This window comes from Tauraco erythrolophus, chromosome 19 (genome assembly GCF_009769465.1).
Source record: "Tauraco erythrolophus isolate bTauEry1 chromosome 19, bTauEry1.pri, whole genome shotgun sequence".
Lineage (NCBI taxonomy): Eukaryota > Metazoa > Chordata > Aves > Musophagiformes > Musophagidae > Tauraco > Tauraco erythrolophus.
The window spans coordinates 15,340,362-15,358,618 of record NC_141483.1 but is presented as its reverse complement, the minus strand read 5'-3'; the positions used below and the strand labels follow the sequence as shown (position 1 = coordinate 15,358,618).

Genomic DNA, 18,257 nt, shown 5'->3' with positions numbered 1-18,257 from the left:
AAAATGCTCAGACATTCAGGCTGGGGATGTTTTCACCCTTTCCTAATCAAAGAACAGACACGATACAGTGTCACTCTGGGAGTTGATCCACACCATTCACACATCAACTTGTGAATATTCCTAGAAAACTGCTTCTGATTAAGCTACGGATTTAAAATAATCAACCAGTCAGTTGAATTCGACCTACAGTTTGGATTTTAATGAGACTCTTCCCTGGCGAAACACCAAAGCCAGTCTCTGCTACTCAGAGGACATGAGCTCTGTTTCTCACCCAAATTCCCAGCTTTGCACCACGGCAGGTGCAGACGTGCCCAAATGTTCAGCGCTCAGGGCAGCACCGCGGCCGGAGTCCGAGCCCAAGTCCCGCAGGCGCTGAGCATCCTCAGCAAGCAAGAGCACTGCAGGTCTGCTCTAAACTCCACCAACTTGTCTCTCTGTGTCTTCTCCTGGGAGTTATGCTAAGGCTTCCAGGTACAATTTCGTTCCTTTGAGGAATGTTTCCCCCATCTATTTGGTTTGCAGGGCTCTTCACAGCAGCTCTTTCCATGCTTATTCTGAAAGCTGTGCCCCTCATCTCCTCACACATTTCTCCACGTGACCATCATTCCCTTAAGCCTCCAGCCTAGCAGGCCCTTCCAGAACTTTATTTCAATATGTTATAAGGCAACAGAGGTTTTCCAGTCTGTTCTGCACACTCCCTGGTTTAGATCAGTTCACCCCTCCTGCTCGCAGGGCGATGCTTCGCACCTCCCATCATTTCCCCCTCATTCTCCTTATGATCTCAGCGAGGCCTCCTGCCAACATTTCTGTAACATTACCATCATCCGCGTGAGCCTTGCTTACCATTCATCAGGTCCAGAATGAAACAGAGTTTGTCAGGGGTGTGGAAGGCATAGGTCATACACACTATAAAAGGACAGTCCTAGAAGGAAAGGAGCAGAGTTCATCTCAGGCAATAAGCAAAGTGCTACTTAGAGAAGCTAAAAATACACATGATATTTTTCCTGTGATATTTGCCAATATTCATGACAATTTTCTAAAGCAATCTGTGTACTGATCATCATACTCTGACGTTTCACTGACAGTTTAGAGATCTTAGATTTTGCTATCTCATTTCAATACAAAAATAAAAAAAAAGCTATGAGGAGCCAAAGGCTTAAAAAATTGCAGGCAGCATCGTTGTCTTCTAAAGACTTGCAACTACAGCAGCGAGAAATATTCTAAAAATATTTACCTGACTATGCACCAGATTTAAATGAAAGATACAGCAAAGCTAACCAGCTTTAGGCCAGCTCAGAAACAAAAATGAAGCTGTTCTCATGAAGTGTAAAGGATGTGCACTATGTCCCACCATTGCACGGCGAACGTTCAGCCGTCGGAACACCGATCAAGACACTGAGTCACGCAGAATCAGAGAATGGTTTGGGCTGGAAGGGACATTCAAGACCATCCAGTTCCAACCCCCCTGCCATGGGCAGGGACACCCTCCACTACACCAGGTTGCCCAAAGCCTCATCCAACCTGGCCTTGAACACTGCCAGGGATGGGGCAGCCACAGCTTCTCTGGGCAACCTGTGCCAGTGCCGCAGCACCCTCATGGAAAGAGGAAGCTTTATGGACTGGACTGTAACCCCACACTGCTTGGACTGATCCTGCAGTGCTGTTCAAACCCAACTGTACGTTGCAAATACGAACTCCAAAGGCACCTCTGCCGAAGGCGGGCACGCGGCGGGAGCGCCCTGCAGAAACACACACAAAAACGCCTGATTGCTAAACGGTCCTAGGAATAAGGAGACTGTGGGCAACATGGCATCTAACAAAAGATACCACCTCTCCTTAGAAACTCTGCCTTGCTCAGAACTGCGGGCTCTCGTAGTTACCACTTAACCTCAGAAAAAAGCTTTAGCAGAATTATTAACTTAATTTTCTGAATCAACTGAGTAATTCAGAAGTGTCCCCAAGCAGGTCTCCTAAAACCTCAAAGCAATTGAATCATCCGGAAGGATTTAGTGTTAGAATTTAAAAACCATACATAGAAACACCTTTTTATTTTTCTGTCCCAGAACACAATATGCCGAGATTTTTATGGAACCAATTTCTAAAAGAAAAGAAATCTGCAAGTGTAAATGCGATGCATAATTCATTTTTGTGTAAGCCTTCCTAATTTTCTCATTGTTTAACAGAGAGAAGAAATTGTAGCATTGTGCTATTTTTCTCATACAGAAACCACTCCAAAAGAGTGTTTTCCAGCATAAAAATAAAAAACCCCTATAGGTATTTTTTTTTTAAATGAAACATAAAGCAATAAAGCAAATTTCCCGAGAGAGTAATACTCTGCTGCAGTCAAGCTTCTGCTCTGAAAAAAAATAAGCAACAGTGCGACAACAATGTGTGAATTAAGAATAATTTGGAAACAGTTCCTTACATCCAAACAATCCTGGATTAAGTCCAAACAATTGCAGAAGACAAATTTCTGGTAATAAATCACATGGAAGGGGGAAAAAAAAAAACCCACCTACAAAAATTTGTAGGAATGTAGTATTTTAAAGACATTAGCACGCTAACAATGATTTAGAAGGAAATCCTGGATTCTGACTGTTTCCTGTAGCCCAGGAAACTCAGAGCAGGAGTGCAGAAACGGCAGCAAACAGGTGAACAGCGTGCCCAGGGCACGGGGCAGCTGGGCAGCACTTCCAGCCAAAGGGCAGCTCTGTCCCGACGGATCTCGCGCAAAAAGATGGGAAAGTCACCGCCGGGCACAGCCAGCTGTGACCTGCCATTCCCACAGACGGTCCTTCACGGGAACACCAAGATTTGGGAACAGATCCCATTTCTTTGAGCGAAATTTGGACTCCTACAAATCTCGGTACACGTGAAAACAAAGAACCTGTTCTTCTCGGGGAAAAAACGGCTTGATTATTGATCTCAAGATGTTTTACTGTTGGGTCTTGTCCACTTTTGCTGTACCTTGCATTTATCACCCCTTGGGAATCCTGAATCCAGCCTTTAGTCACATTATCCCAAAAAGGGCTCCGTAAGACAGCTCCTTTGTTCAGAACGAGAGAAGCCGCAGCAGCCCTGCACGGCCGCTGGTCCCGCAACAGACGACTGCTTCCCACCAGGGAAAGATTTATTAAAGAACCACTTCCTTCCCCAAACAGCACCTTTTGGCAGACTGTTTTTATACAGCCCACCAGCAGCCATGGTGTCGACGTTCCAGATTTTGAACATTAGGTAAATATTGTGTATTACAGAAAACAAATATTTCTTTTTTCTTTTAACAGAAAGTAAAATATTTCCTCTACTATGCTATCTTTGAAGAATTTCAAAACGTGTTTCCAGCCTTCCAGCCTCTATGGGAGAGGAAGACAGGACCTGCACCTTGCAGAGGGGAAACACAAACCAGCAGAGTGTCACACCGTGAGCTGGGAGGATGCGACACGTTACGTTACGCGGCCCCGACGCGCTCGACGGCGGGAGCTCCCCGCTCAAGAAGTAGTTGCAAATGCCAAAATTTTAGGTGGATTAACAAAAATGATTACACAAATGTGTGTGTAATCCGCACAGCTGTTATTATGTATGCTGCTGACATCTGGATTCCCAGTTAAATGACTAATGGTGCTATGATTAACTTACTGGTTCCATTTGGTTCCAGTAAATCCTGTCACTGGGGCAGGCACGCGCCGTTCGAACTAGTGGCTTATAGTCAGGAATGGAATGAATTACCTTATTCTACCATTTTCAAACCTACTCAATTCTGCATTTTCAAAACTCTCCAGTCTCTCTTGCACCAGCGGATGTATCCAACCCAAACAGACAGCATTTTGTACAAAATTTCTCTTTTCGAACTCTCTTTCAAATTTCTGAGAATCTAAAGAAGTCACACTCTAATGAGCTGATAATCCTTAACAAAAAAACCCCAAATGGTCTGTCTTGCTTTTCTGTTGCTAAATGACTCGCTGTGCTCTGCCATGTAAGAGAACCATCTCCACCATTAGTGGCCTTGTGAACAATTTTCTCTTTGAATCGCTAGACACCAAGATTCACATTCAGTACTGGAGCAACAGAATCACAAATTAAAGTTAACAGGACAATTATGACCAATTTGCCTGGATTTCTTGTCTAGTCTCTGCTGCAGAACTTCACTCGATGGGCTCTCAAGACTCCTGATGCTTCCGGACAAGTCATGACTTACCTTTGGTGAAAACAGGGAACTTGATTACAAAGTTTAACTGGCAAATCCCAATTGTTAATTTCATGGATAAAAGAACAAAGAAATACTTTCCAGTCCTTCATCTATCGTTATGCTCAAGCCAAACGTGAATACAACTCTGTGTTAAGGGAAATGTACTGACTTTTCATCTCCGTGCACACCTGCGCTCCTCCGGAGGAAGGCTGAGGTGGGGAGAGTTTCCAGTGAAAGGCACAAGAAGCACCACCGCGTCCCTCCTTCGGAGCGATAAACTTTATGACAACGCCTTGATGCGTAGCTTCCTTAATTCCCAGTTTGGGATTTGCCTTACCAGGATATTTCTAACAGCAGAGGAAAATGATCTGATGGGCAGCAAGAGAAGTTCAAAAGCTGATCCAGGGCCAAAAGCACAATTGGCTTTCCCGTTGTGTCAACCCGCACAAGAGCACGTGTCACACAGCCATCCCGAGGCTGGAGAGTACCGAGTGTTGTCCGATTCACAAAGTATTGACTTGCCAACGAAAGGGCACCGTTCAGCAATTAGCACAGAATCACAGAACCATTTGGGTTGGAGGGATCTCAAAGACCATCTCGTTCCAACCCCCCTGCCATGGGCAGGGACACCTTCCACTACACCAGGTTGCTCAAGGCCTCACCCAACCTGGCCACATGTAAGCCTTGAAAAACACATCTCCCTTACCTAAAGCCAAGTTTGCAGAAGACAAGGGCCACCACGGCCCGGACAGCTCTCCTGCAGCAGCACCCACCAGCCATGCAGGGCCACCCTGGGCTATCTGTGGTGGGAGGCGGCCGCCTCGAAGCCTGACCAGACTGATGGGTTCAACAGAGCACAGCGAGGATGCTGCGCAAGTGCTGAAAGGACAACATGATGCTAAAAGCATCACAAGGGAGATTTTTTAAAAAAAAATAAATCAGTATTTACGAATCCATCTGGGTATGCAGAACTAAACCCAGGATTCTCCCAGTCTCTGCCAGCCACAGCTCCTGGCTCGGAGAGGACCGTGCAGGATTTGCCCTCTGGCATCTCATAAGCCAAAGCCGTCATCCTCCTGCGCTGCAGATCCTCTGCTATTTGCACTCCTGCTGTACCAGCCCAGAACGAAACCACAATTCCTTCTCCTGCTTCAACTGGGCTGGGAAAAGGGATGTGTTTCTGCTGAGCTGCAAACCGAATGTTTAATTCGTACGCCGCGACAGTCATGAGGAAAATGAACCTTTTTACCAGCACCACACGTAACCATGGTGACACGAGCTGGTTTCAAGTTTTGTGCAGCGAGGCTGGTGTGTTTGGAAGGCTCCGGCACACCAAAGCCCCCTCGGAACCGGTCTGAGCACAACGTGCCGCGGCCGCTGCCCAACTTCTGCAGGCAACGAGACACGGTCTGGCGAAACCACGGCCAGCGGGGTGCTCTCTGTGCACATCACTGACACTTCTAACCTGAGACAGACTTCTACCAAACAGATTTATGGCACACCTTGACAGGTGCTCGGCTACAGTGCAGAAAAAACAAAATGAAAAAAGTGGATAAGCTAATGTCAGAGTCACAGGAAAAGGAGGACGACCAGGTAACTGAAGCTTTTTTTCTGAAATAGCATCTTATGTTCTACGAAAGTACAGCGTAACTGTAGCAGAATGGAAATTTTTCCACAAGACAGAATAGTGTTTTGGAAAAGTTTCAAATATAAATATTTTCAAATATAAAAGGAATATGTAAAAAATCTGAAGGGGGGAGGCAGGTGGGGTGGTAACGAATTACCTACGAAATGGGAACCTCCTCAAGCCTCTCTAGCCGAGATGCTCGTTTCTGTAAGCACCCAAACTGAAAAGCAAGCTTCCTTTTCCATTCTTATTCCAGACACACTGCTAGAATCAGGGGGAAGGTTCCAGGGGATTAACTTTTGCATGTCACACAACTGAATTGATGCAGTATGTGTTATATATAGAAGCTGTTATATCATATGCAAAAAAAAAAAAAAAGAAAAAAGAATAACAAATCAATGGTACTTACTCCTGTACTGACAAGAGACAGCATAATTCTTTCATTTAAGGCTAACGTTTCTCCTTGCTTCATCTTGATTCTCTTCTTATCTAAACATTTCATTGCATACCTGAAAATATTAACCGTTCAGAAAAAGCACCAGAAAAAACGTCCTCCTATACTCAGTATTATTCACGAGCAGTTATGCCATGCGTATTTACAGCACCCTGTAAGCAAGCTCCTTAAAGGCTTAAACCCGGCACTAAAAACAGCATTACATGACTAAATAAGACAATCTCCAAAATCTTGCACAATTAAAGCATTTTCAACAGAAGCCTCCGAACAGAGAAACGTGATTCAACAAATAATTCCACGTTCAGACGACCACGGTGATACAGGAATTACATATCTTACACCCAATGTCTGCAAGCAAGGATTTGCAGTTTGAATGAAATAACAGAGACCCTGTTACGGTTCCATTTAATTCTAACAGTTCCAGCTCTACCAGGAAAGTAATATCTTGAACACACGCTGAGTTTTATATATTTATTTTTTTAAAGTTTTCTTTCTACTCAAAGAAAGGTCAGATATACACAAGAAGTTTGGGTTTTTTTAATCTTCTACCATCTGTATTACGCAAATTAATAAAATTTTGGTCAAAAAAGAATGTTGCCCTAACAACCATTGCACAAGTGTGGGATATAAGAGCCTGTAGATACTTTTTCAAGATGTTAGGTGAGCCTACCACTAGAGAACAGCTGAGGAGGACACGGGTGTTCCTCCATACAAGATTTCTGGACGTGGGCAGCTGTGGATTTTTAGGCCATTCTTTAAAACACGCTCAGGAAAACATCGTGTTACAGCACCGCATCAACGCTCATCACCTGCCTACGCTGTGCCAGCTCTGCACGGGACAGGGCCCTGTGTCACCCTCGCCTGGCGCTCCCTGACGAAGCCCCGTCGGCCCTTGCCATGCACGGGTGGTGAGTGGGGGGAGAGTGAGCGTGAACACACCGGGATCCCACGTTTCCAACGCAAGGGATGCACTGACAGCACGTGCTCTTGCTGAGGAGTCTGTGAACGAGGACTATAAATAGCATTTCCCACGCTACCTTTGCTTTATGCTTTGACACCACTGATCAAAGCGAACGACTGGGGCGTGTAAGGCTGGTGGAAATCAAATATCTCGTTCTTACAGCGAGCTGCGTCCTCAAAAAGCACTGCTGCCCCTCCCCCTGGGGGCTGCTTTCTGCACGGTACTTCTGGCCCCTACTGAGATGTCCTTGCAGGAGGTGATGTGCCAAAAGCCTCAGGTGTATCTTTGTGGGTTAGTGCAACACCGATGGCGTTTACCTTCGAGGGGTGGCTTCCCAAGCTCCTTGCAGGCAGTAAGTGCAGCAGAGGCAGCCATCTAGAGTGGACGGGATCTGGATTAGGGATGGGTAAACAGGTTTGGATTAAGAAAGAACTAAACCAAACCTCTACCCAGAAACTGAACCTAATCTAAAGTTTTGCTTCAAATTTGAAAAAAAAGGTCGGTTTTCCCACATTTCACTTCCCTTTACTCTATTTATATCTGATAAAAACTGTCCTTTGCCTCCCTTGCTATTCCCAAGGTTTAGCCACCTCCTGCCAGAGCAAAACTCAAGACAAGAAAACGACTGGGAACCTGAGAACTACCTCTTCAGGGTGGACACCTACTTAGTGTGGCCCAAGCTAAATAAAACGTTTATTTTTGTACATGACAAAGTAATGAATTGTACATGGACAAAAAAGTACCAAAGCAAGAATAAAGGCAGCATTGTTAGTAACAGCATTAATACAAATACTTGAGGTCACTGCAAAAATACTGAGCACGATAGCAACGTTAAGGATTCTTCCACTTGTTAATAGCTCCAAAGTTTATTATTATCAAGGATGCCAAGCGCACACAACTGCCAGCGAAGCCAGCTGTAACCACAGAGAGTGGGCACTTCGAACATGCCATGCTCACTTAGAAGAGAAATGTGTAAGGATGGTCCCTGGACTAAAATTGTTAGGAGAAGAGCAAGATGAAACGGGGTGGGAGGGGGTGGGGGGTGTAAATAAATCATTAAATAGATATTGAGAGCAATTTGTTAAATCAATGCCCAGATGTTCAAAACAGGACATTATGTGACAATTATGCCTGGAAATTTAAATCTGATGATCAGGAGAAGTGTGTGAACGGTAAGACCAGAAAAAGAAAAAAACCACACAGGGTTGATCTTGGAGTTCCCACCAAGAGCTCTGTTACACAGAAGTTCAACGCTGGAACTACGTTCCTCCAAACGGAAGCGAGGATGATCACTGCCTCCACCAGGGAAACGTGCTCACCAGGGCAGAGACGTATGTCACTGCACACATCTGGAATACCCTGTTCAGGATCTGCCCAGGCACGACCCTGCAGCTGGAGGAGCACTGAGGTCACGTTCCTACGTCATCCTCCAACCTGACGTCAGCACCAGCTCCGTGATGCACTTCGTGGCGAGAAGAGGAACCTTCAGAGGTACCACCTCGTGCAGTCACCGCGGTTTCCACGAGAACATCGTTCTGCACTGTCAGGCTCTGAGCCAGGAAACCATTTAAGCACCTACTTAATTTTAAACGTGTGCAGTTCCCATCGATTTTGCCAAGAGCGTTTCCATGAAGGATGGGCTCAAGAGCTCTGCTCGACTGAAGCCCCGCTGCACAGCACAGAACAGGACCACGTGGCAAACTAGGCTTAAAGATGATCCAGAACTCAGAACCTCTTGGGATGAAATTTAATCACAAAGAACTACACAGTAATGCGACACTGCTTTCCAGTGATTCTGCAAGAAATGACTGGAAGGATTTCCTTACTAGTTCATGGCTTACAATTACCTCTAAAATAAAGTTGGTATATACTCACATTTTTCCAGTGTCTGCTTTTCTGCAACCATACACTTCACCAAATCCCCCTCTTCCTATTATTCTATGTACACTAAAATCATTCATGGTCAGCTGTAAATGCAAAAAACAAAACAAAACAAAGACTTCATCTTTCAGCATTAAAAAACTTAACTGTAAAAACACCTAAATAATCTATCAGTGTGTTCTAAATGATCCATGAAAGTGGTAAGATACTGAACTACTGCAATTCATATTGCATTTATTATTTTGGGGAAAGGAGGGGCGTACTGCTTATATTCCAACATGCTTGCGAGCACCACAGCCTCCAGTACAAACCAGACGGCCGCTGCCCGTGCCAACAGCCTCCCTGCCCGCGCCGGGAGCGGGGCTGCCGGACAGCCCCAGCTGTCGCGGGGCAGCGGAGGGACCACGGGCACGGGGTGCCAGGGACAACATCCCGACTGCAGCGGGAGACGGATGGTGCCTGGGGCTGCGAAGGAGTCCAGCGCCCTTCGGCTGGGATAAAAATCAAGGAGCTATTAACTCCAGACAGGCAGAAGGGACATCAGAAAGGAACCATCAGGACTGTACATCCCAGAATAGAAGAGCAGATCAGTGACATTCTCCACGCTCCTTAACAAAGCCTTTTCAAGAGCAGTATGCAAAACTGAACGTTTTCTTTCCCATATCAGCCTTTGACAAGATAAATATACTTGTAAGTACTTACATGAATATTTAGTTCTACGTTTTTCCATTGACAAAATCTAGTAAACTTGTCACTGTGGAAAAAAAGTTTAAGAGTTGTCTGAGACTACTGTGTAAAGTAGTACAGGAAATGTCAAGACTCTGATATCCATTCAAAATAAAGTTCTGCGCTATTGTGTGCTGAGATATTTATTAAATGACAGCCTTCCTTTCAAACAATTGTAACCCTACCCCCACCAAGAAAAACAATTACTAGGTAGTGCACACAATACTTTGCATCCTCATAAAAGAAAGATATCAGATAACCTTATCCCTGTAATTGCAAGTGCTCAGTATATCCTCACATCTCTCTTTCAGACGGATTTTAATTTTTAAAAACAAATAACTAACTTTGGAAACAACAAACATCGAAATTACATAATGAGAAAGATAATTATAAGAAAACAGAGGCAGCTCAATTTATGTTAATGAACCTCCATATACTCCAAGGAACACTTTAAACTCATTTTATCTTAAAATAGGAAAATATCAGTAATTCCACAAGCTGCTGCCAAAAAACAAGTTTCTCGTTTTTACATAAATAATGAAGTGTTTATTTTCAGAGCAAGAAACAACAGTTGTATGGAGGCACTTCCACAGTTCTTTCCGTCAGACCGCAGCCCACCGCCGCACCGTTTCACACCACGCACTGGGAGCCAGACCCGGCGGAGCTGCACCAAGAGCGGTTCCACCAGGGTTAAGGGCTGCCCAGCTCAACCAGGTCTGTGCCTCGTACTCCTTACTACACCCTTTCCCCTTAACTGCAAGGTGTCCAGGCACAAACCAGAAGGACCAGGTCTTGCAGTCGCACCTAAGAGATGGTTACTCACAAGAACATCCCCCAAGAACACAGTTCTGCATTTTAAACCTTTAAGACCAAACTGCAAGCTAGTACTACTGCTATCTTGATCTAATATCTTGACAGTTTTTCCACCCGTACATTAGGACATTAATCATGGTACACAACAAAGGTAGTCGTTTGCAGAAGCTTGCTGACAGTACACTACTAATTAAGTGAGGTTTACTAAGCATTTTTAGCCTTATTTTACAGCAATACTCCAGGGGCCTGGCTTCCTGCCACATTAGGTAGAAAGTTCAGGTTATACGTCATGCTCGTACCTTTCCATAAATTTTTGAAATATTTTTCCTCGGAGACTATCACAAATTTCTTCTATATATGGCTAAAAAGGAGTTAAGAAAAGACAATTAGTATTTAAGCATACGATAACGTGATGATGCAATATTCCTCGTTACACACAACCACAGCATTTGCTGTGCTTGCCTGGAACAAGGCTCAGCGAAGCATTTAAACTTCATTTGGCTTTTGGAATCTGAGCAGCTGCCCCAAAGTCAAACACCAAATATTTCCATGAGCTAGAAAACCTGAAACGTGTGCCTTGGTGGGGTCGTATGGAACCTTTGTAGAGCACCTACCTATGGACAGCAGGTTTTACAGGACAGTAACAGCACAGCTCTTTTTTCAGATATATTTAAATACGACACATGGTCACTCCTGTGGAGTCTGTACTGCCCAGAGCTGCTGCCACATGCCATCTTTTTGGTGCTCCTCTCCTCTCCATCCTCAGTAAGAAACCAGCACCTTTAACTCCCAAGTGACTTTTTCATAAAAAAATCCCATGATTGATGAGGTTCATTATCTGCAAAATCACACTAACACACCTAACTATAAAACTCTGACACAGTACAAGAAATTCAGGTGAATGCAATGTGTGCTAGAGCTGTAACAATACAAGAAATATTTCACTTGCATTTCCTTATTTTCTAAAGTAAATAACAACGCAGAAGATGTATAATTTCACAAATGAGCCACGATGCCATTTCTTTTTGTATTCAAATGGAGAATATGCAAATCCCACACCTTCTTTTAACAATTCAGAATCTTAGAAAGTTTAAAAAAAGCACCACATTTTTAACGGAGCAGAAACTCCCACTTATACAGGTAACTTCTGACTGCATTTTGTCTTGTGGAGAGACAGAAAAACATGTGAGATGGTACAAAAGCTTATTCCACACCATCACCAAGTAGGAAGTAACATACCTTAAAATTAAAGAAAAAGGGAAAACGTTTTCAAAGATTTCACATTACTGAAACGTCAAGGCAATTTCTCCACTACGCAGTTTGGTTTATCCTGACAGGATGTGCATCTTCCTGCTGTACAGCGACTTACTCTAAGTCATTTAATGGCTTAACATCATATAAATTTTAAAAACTATTCCGTTCATGTAGAAGGTACGGTTTGCTTTCATAAATGTGCTGTAAAATATTTTAGATAAGAATAGTAATTTGTAATTTTTATTTGACTTAGAAAGGCATTCTAATATCACTCTCACAGCAAAGAACATGTACCGGTACCGTTTTATTCCTTCTCCTGAAATAGTACATACATTGCAAGTCACTTACTGTCAAAGGAGTGAAGGAAAAGGGAACATTCAGACAGTCTTAACCTCACCTGAAAAAGGCTGGCTGGCACTTGTTTCTTGGATAAATGTGTTTGTACATGATCTACAGCTTGTTTTGAGAAAGGCTTTTGAAAAAAGAAAAAGAAAGATTTCAAACAGTTGGGAAAGGTAGGAAGTTTCATTTAAGGTCTAGAGCACTGTTGTTCCTTTAACCCTACAGAACCACACACACTTTAGGATCAACGCAACACAGCTGCCCCCAAGCACGTTCCCGAGAAACGTGCAGAATGACACAGAAAAAGAACTGTCCTAAAGCTGGAAGGCAGGAGAGGGGAAGCTGAGGAGCAGAGAGGGGACGATTAAGGGGCTCCATGATGCTCCTTTAACAAATTCATGGACAGCTCCAGAGACAAAAGTCCATGTGGACTTTTTGCAGCTACAGAGCCGATTACACACGCTTAAAAAAACCTGCTTACACCCTCCACCCAAAGAACCATGCCACCAGGGTAAAGCACGCCGCAGTTTTTTCTTTAAAATAAGAGCAGATGAAATTTAAATACAAATCAACGGGCCAAAACCTTTTTGCTGCCCAAAAGGGCTCTGGCTGGAAAGACTGCTTTACCACCAAACGAGCACAGATAATAACAATGAGAAAATCCTTGTGGGATCAGTTCTAGGCAAAACCTCAAAGTTTACTCCGAGCTTTCAGAGACACCCAAGCTCAGCATCCAAACCGTCCCGCGGAGCCCTGGCAGCTCGCGTTTCCTTGAGTTTTTGGGGACAGGATTGTTGCAGGGTTGGGGGGTGGGTTACTGCGTGTGTATGTGTGCATGTATACACACACACAAACTGCACTTCATCATGTTTTTAAAAATATTTAGTTCAAAGCAACATAAACCTGATAAATCTCCAAACATTTCCTTTGTGTACCCCCAAGTTTAATAAAAATTGGCACACGCCACCAATTTTTACACCTCGTTACTGCAAAAAAAAAGGAAAACAAAACACCAAAAAGGATGCTGAATTCAGTTAAACTCAGTCTCACAGACTTGGAACTGAAACCCACAGCACCACAAGGATTTGTAGTAACAATCCCTTCAGCAGGAACCTTAATTGTTCTCGGAATGAACTAGCAGTTATTTTGAATTATCGCTGCTGTCAAGCCACCCAAGTAAGGCGAGGAGCAGTGGGGCATTTGGAGGATACCCACGTGTGAGCAGGACAGGAGCTCCTTCATTATGTACGTGTCATAAATCTGCCGACTTCGGGTCAGACGCTCCTCCTCAGAGTCCAGCTTCTCGTATTCTTTTATCTGCAACACAAGAGAGAAGGATCCGTTAGCAGAGCACGTTTTTAATGATTTTCCACTCCTTTGGTAAAAACAGGACTTTGGCTGAAGTTTTAGTCTACTTCATTATTTTCTTAATTAAGACTTAAAGAAAAACCACGGGCAACACCGTATCTACAGGTGACCTTAGATTTCCCTCCTATCTTAGAATTTCTATGCAAGAAACGGATTTGCTTAAAATTGCTACAAAGCTTCGTTTTCCAAAATTTGGAAGGGACTGAGCTAAAGCAGCGTGTTTTCCTCCATTTGCCATAGGATGAAGCTGTCTGGGGGAAGCCAGAAGCTAACGGTGCAAGAGGACTGGACCAGGCGAGCAGAGTGGGACGAGCAAACGTGCACAGCAACATTTCTGGAGGTTTCCTTCTGCTCTGCTCCCAGACGGAGAGCGCTGACCTCGCTCCTCCAACACGCAAAAGCGTTGACCCCGTTCTCAGATTATTCCACTCGATGCTCTGGACTAGCCACAGCACACCAGAACGTGCCCTTTGCCAAGGTCCCGGGGCTCGCAGAAGGGCTGTGATGTTACACAAGCAGCTCAAGCATCGTCTCGTGACAGCCCCGGGCTGCCCGCGCGGTGCCCGGGCATCCCACCCCGGGGCCGTTACCACGCGCCAAGCACAGATGTCCAAGACAGAATAAAAAGCACATTTCAAAACATTCATGTGGTTCAGCTACGTGCTGAATTTGAACCCTAAAGGTGGGAAGAAAGACAGTTTCACAAAACATATCAAGTTCCTCGAGGTGTGATATAGGAGGTCAGTGTGTTCCAGGTGAAGCAACAGCAGTCCCATACGGGTAATTTACAGAATAAAACCAGAAAATCAGTTCCAGAAAAAAAACCTCACCAAGTCCAAGGGTCCTTTGGAGCGTATTTAGGGAAAGAGTTCTTCCAGGATTGACAGAATGTGAAAAAAACCATACAAGATGTTTAGGGAAAATCTCAGCTCTCATTGCTGGACCTTCCCTGGTCCCGGGGTCCAAACGCACGCCAGCGTGCAGCCTTGCTCTGCGCCCAACACCGACTCCAGAAAACCCAGGCAGAGCAAGACCCAGCTGGATTTCATCCGGTGCCTGTTAGAGGAGGAACTGTCTGTGCTTTCAGCCTACGGAACAAACCCTGCACAAACGCCGACCGGAGCATCCCCTCCGGCAGCAGGGAGCGCACGCCGGCTGGGCCCCCCGGCACACGCGGCACGGCTCCGCTGCTTCCAACAGCCAGAGCAGCACCAGGGTTAACAGCGAGCGCATTGCTGAGGGCTTTTAAAAGTGAAGATCTTTTTAAAAAAAAATGTGTTTTGCCTCTACGTCACCGTATATTTTTTTTCCTTCCTTGCGAGGCCGCTCCTTTCAGAGGATGAGCTGTCCTTGTCTGCGCGTGACAAACCCAGACCAGTCTATCTCTGAAGGTGGAACACGGTAATTAAAGTCGGGATTTTTCTAGCTGCGGTCCTCTTGTTTGCTGACTACGATAAGGCAACAGTTCCACCACGATTTGCCATCTGTGACTCCTTCCCCCTTGGTACCCATTTGTAATTAAAATTATTCAAAACATCTTTGCCAAACAAACATTTTTTAATCAATGCAATGCCGCAAAATAATGAGAAGTACAGGAGAAAGCCTGATGCCTCTCACATCGTCTTAACCGAATGCACCCTCTTGCCCTCCAAAGTTTATTTTATTAAACCATCCAACTGCACCCAAAGCAGAGGGGTCTCTTGCAACAGCCCCCCCAGCCACGCTGGCACCAGGTCAGCGTCTCTCCCACCTGCCCCTACAAATGGGCTTTTTAACCAAAGCCCCTTTTTTGGTAAAGCTTTGGCTCATCTCAACAAAAGTGCCTGACAAAGTATCTTCTCCAAAGCTGAAATCAGAATGCGTTAGTTTTCAAGCACCTAGAAGTTCTTTTTCTTCTCTTTTTCTTCCTCTTTTTTTTAATTTTTTTGAAAGCGATCTGCATGAATCACTCATCCCGTTAAACGTTTGATCGTGACTTAAGCTGCAGTAAAACGAAATCCCTGGAGTAAGGAGCCCTTCTACATCAAGTGATTTTTAATGTAGCAATGTACTCAAATTATTCTACATGTAATAAATGCAGGAAAGGAATCAAATATAAAAAAAAAAAAAGAGAGAAGCTTCTGAATCCGGTATGTCACAGAAGAAAACGCAATGGAGCTCTCTTTAAATATCTCTAATGGGATTTTTTCAAAAAGTACATGACAAAGCATTTAAATTCTTTTCAGGTAACGCTTTGCTAATAACCTAAAAATACAATTTCACATTGTTTCAGAGATAAAGAGGCGGCTAAATATATCCTGCTAAACAATCTGCTACAACGTGCCTTCTTGAGCACTGATGACAGTGATAGCTGCAGAACATAAAAAGATGAGAGCGATAGGAAAAGATTCTCCTTTATTGACAGCGAGTACCTCGTTCCAGTGGGAGAACTGTGTATCGCTGAGGATGTATCTCCAAACTGGTAACCAGCTTAGCCTGTTCCGTGCCGTTAGCCCACAAGTGGGAAAAACTGTAAGTCAGCAGCTCCAGAGTAATCCCGACACGGGGTTATCTCGGGCTGCGTTTCTAATTAATCCCGAGCGACACGGGCTGCCTCCTGACAGCACGGGCGCCTGTTTCAGCTGCAACCGGCGCCTCCGAGGGCACGAACCACAGCTGTATGTTTGGAGTGGCACAAACGTAACGAGGAATGAATGAAGAGATAAGACTCGGCGGGTTTCCCGAGCGGTCCTCGTCGAAGCGCTGATGGAGCCCTCTCGGCAAAGGGGAACCGGGGCCAGACATGACATGCTCCATCGTGCTCCGTGCTCCACCACGTTCCTGGCTCCATCGTGCTCCTGGCTCCACCACGCTCCATCGTGCTCCGTGCTCCACCACGTTCCTGGCTCTATCGTGCTCCATGCTCCACCACGCTCCATGCTCCACCACGCTCCTGGCTCCACCACGCTCCATCATGCTCCTTGCTCCACTGTGCTCCTGGCTCCACCACGCTTCTCAGCTGCCCGTGGCACGACGGCCATCAGCTTCTCCGTTGGTTATCTCGTGACAATGGAGCACGACTGACCTGATGGATCTAAAGCCACCTCTCATACCGCTCTCCGGAGGATCCCTCGCCCATCCGCAGCAATCGACAGGGCTTTTCTGCAGCCCCAAGGGATCTGGGAAGCTCACACCAGCCTCAGCTGTCCTTACATCCCACATGCAATGCCACGGACAGCCGTATTCTGCTGTCTCTTCTACAGGTAAACGGATGCTAAGAGGAAGGCATGAAGCGTTGGAGAGTGCGATCCCAACACCGGTAACTTCAGTCACATCTTCTTTCCTACAAACCCAGGCAGCTGCTCAAAATCAGCTACAGACAGCAACATCATCCTCTGTCTGGGTGGGCACGACAGAGCAGGAGGTGCCCGGGACCGAAGGCGCAGTGTTTGGCATCTCCCTGGAGCACGGAGGGCTGGAAGGCTGCGGGCAGCGAGGCGAGGGCTGCCGAGGACCAGACACGCCGTCTCCTGCGGCGGATGACGCGGAGCCGAGCCAGAAGCTGCCTGCGATTCCCACCCTGGCACCAGCTGCCAGCCCTGCCAGGGACAAACGAGCAACGCTGCGTCGGGAGACACGCTCCGTGTTCTGCTTTTGCTCTTTGGGACAGAGGAAGATAAATGTGCTTGTTTTGGGCTTTCTGCCTCTAAGGAAAACCTTCGCTGTGTGCAATGGATGTGACATATCCACGTCCCACGTCAGCTACAATAGCCAAAAGCACTGGGTTTGCTTCCAGGTCTTTTTGAAAGAAGGAATCCACTGTTGTAATTCCACTGAGAGCTGGCAAACGTTACTTACTTTAGCTTCACCTCTGTTTTGTAACAGAACCAGGATTTATTATCATCTTCTCAAGTGAAGATCAAAAGCTTACCCCATTTCTCAAGAAGGCACCTGGCTTAACTTAAGGTATCAGAGATACTCCACAAGTAAAGCCTGAGACGAACCTAATTTCAACTCATTTCTTACAAACATGTCAAATGATCTGCAGTCAAAGTGTATACCTTCTGCTAAAAACCATTAATAAACCTGCAGATATTGTAATCTCTTATTCTTCTTCCCCTTTCCATCATTCTCTCAGTCTTTTCCAAGTTATCTTTTGACACTCGAATGTGCTAAATGAACCTTCGGTTAAGGGGCTGCTCAGGTCACTTTTTTCCATTGTTTTGTTTTCAACATATTACACCTTAAACCCAAACATATTCAACTGCTGAAGGACAAACACCCTAACAGTAGCTTTTTAAATGCTTTGTTAGCTTACGTTTAATAAAAAGACACAGTTCTAGCATATGCAAATAAAAGCACTGTTAGAAGCTGAGATAGGGAGATTTTTCCTGCAAATACTCCATTTTCTAAATCTTAAGTACTTGCCCAATAAGAGGGTAAAAAACATCACCTATGCTACTCTGCTAACGTTCACTACTGTACCCAATTACCTACTTGATCCACTAGTTACATCGCTATTTTTCCAAGTCTCTTGGATTTGTTTCAAAGGATAGTTCTGGCCCTTGGAGATGCAATCGTTACTACAGAAAAGATTGTCTCTTACCCAGCAACCATCCCCTACAGGTTGAAACGACTCACAACACCTCACACCTGCACACCTCTG

General features: G+C 45.1%; 1 protein-coding gene across 2 annotated transcripts in view; it reads right to left on the bottom strand.

The window, feature by feature from the left end:
* The window catches only part of GRK3 (G protein-coupled receptor kinase 3), a 63,675-nt gene that overhangs the window by 12,021 nt on the left and 33,397 nt on the right, over positions 1–18,257 (bottom strand). For both annotated transcript variants that reach the window (XM_086623215.1, XM_086623214.1), the window contains exons 4-10: positions 13,460–13,561; positions 12,300–12,374; positions 10,948–11,009; positions 9,812–9,863; positions 9,104–9,195; positions 6,223–6,322; positions 844–922 (exon numbers count right to left, since the gene is read on the bottom strand). In XM_086623215.1, the coding sequence (XP_086479341.1) occupies positions 844–922; positions 6,223–6,322; positions 9,104–9,195; positions 9,812–9,863; positions 10,948–11,009; positions 12,300–12,374; positions 13,460–13,561 (562 nt within the window). The remainder of the gene's footprint in view (positions 1–843; positions 923–6,222; positions 6,323–9,103; positions 9,196–9,811; positions 9,864–10,947; positions 11,010–12,299; positions 12,375–13,459; positions 13,562–18,257) is intronic.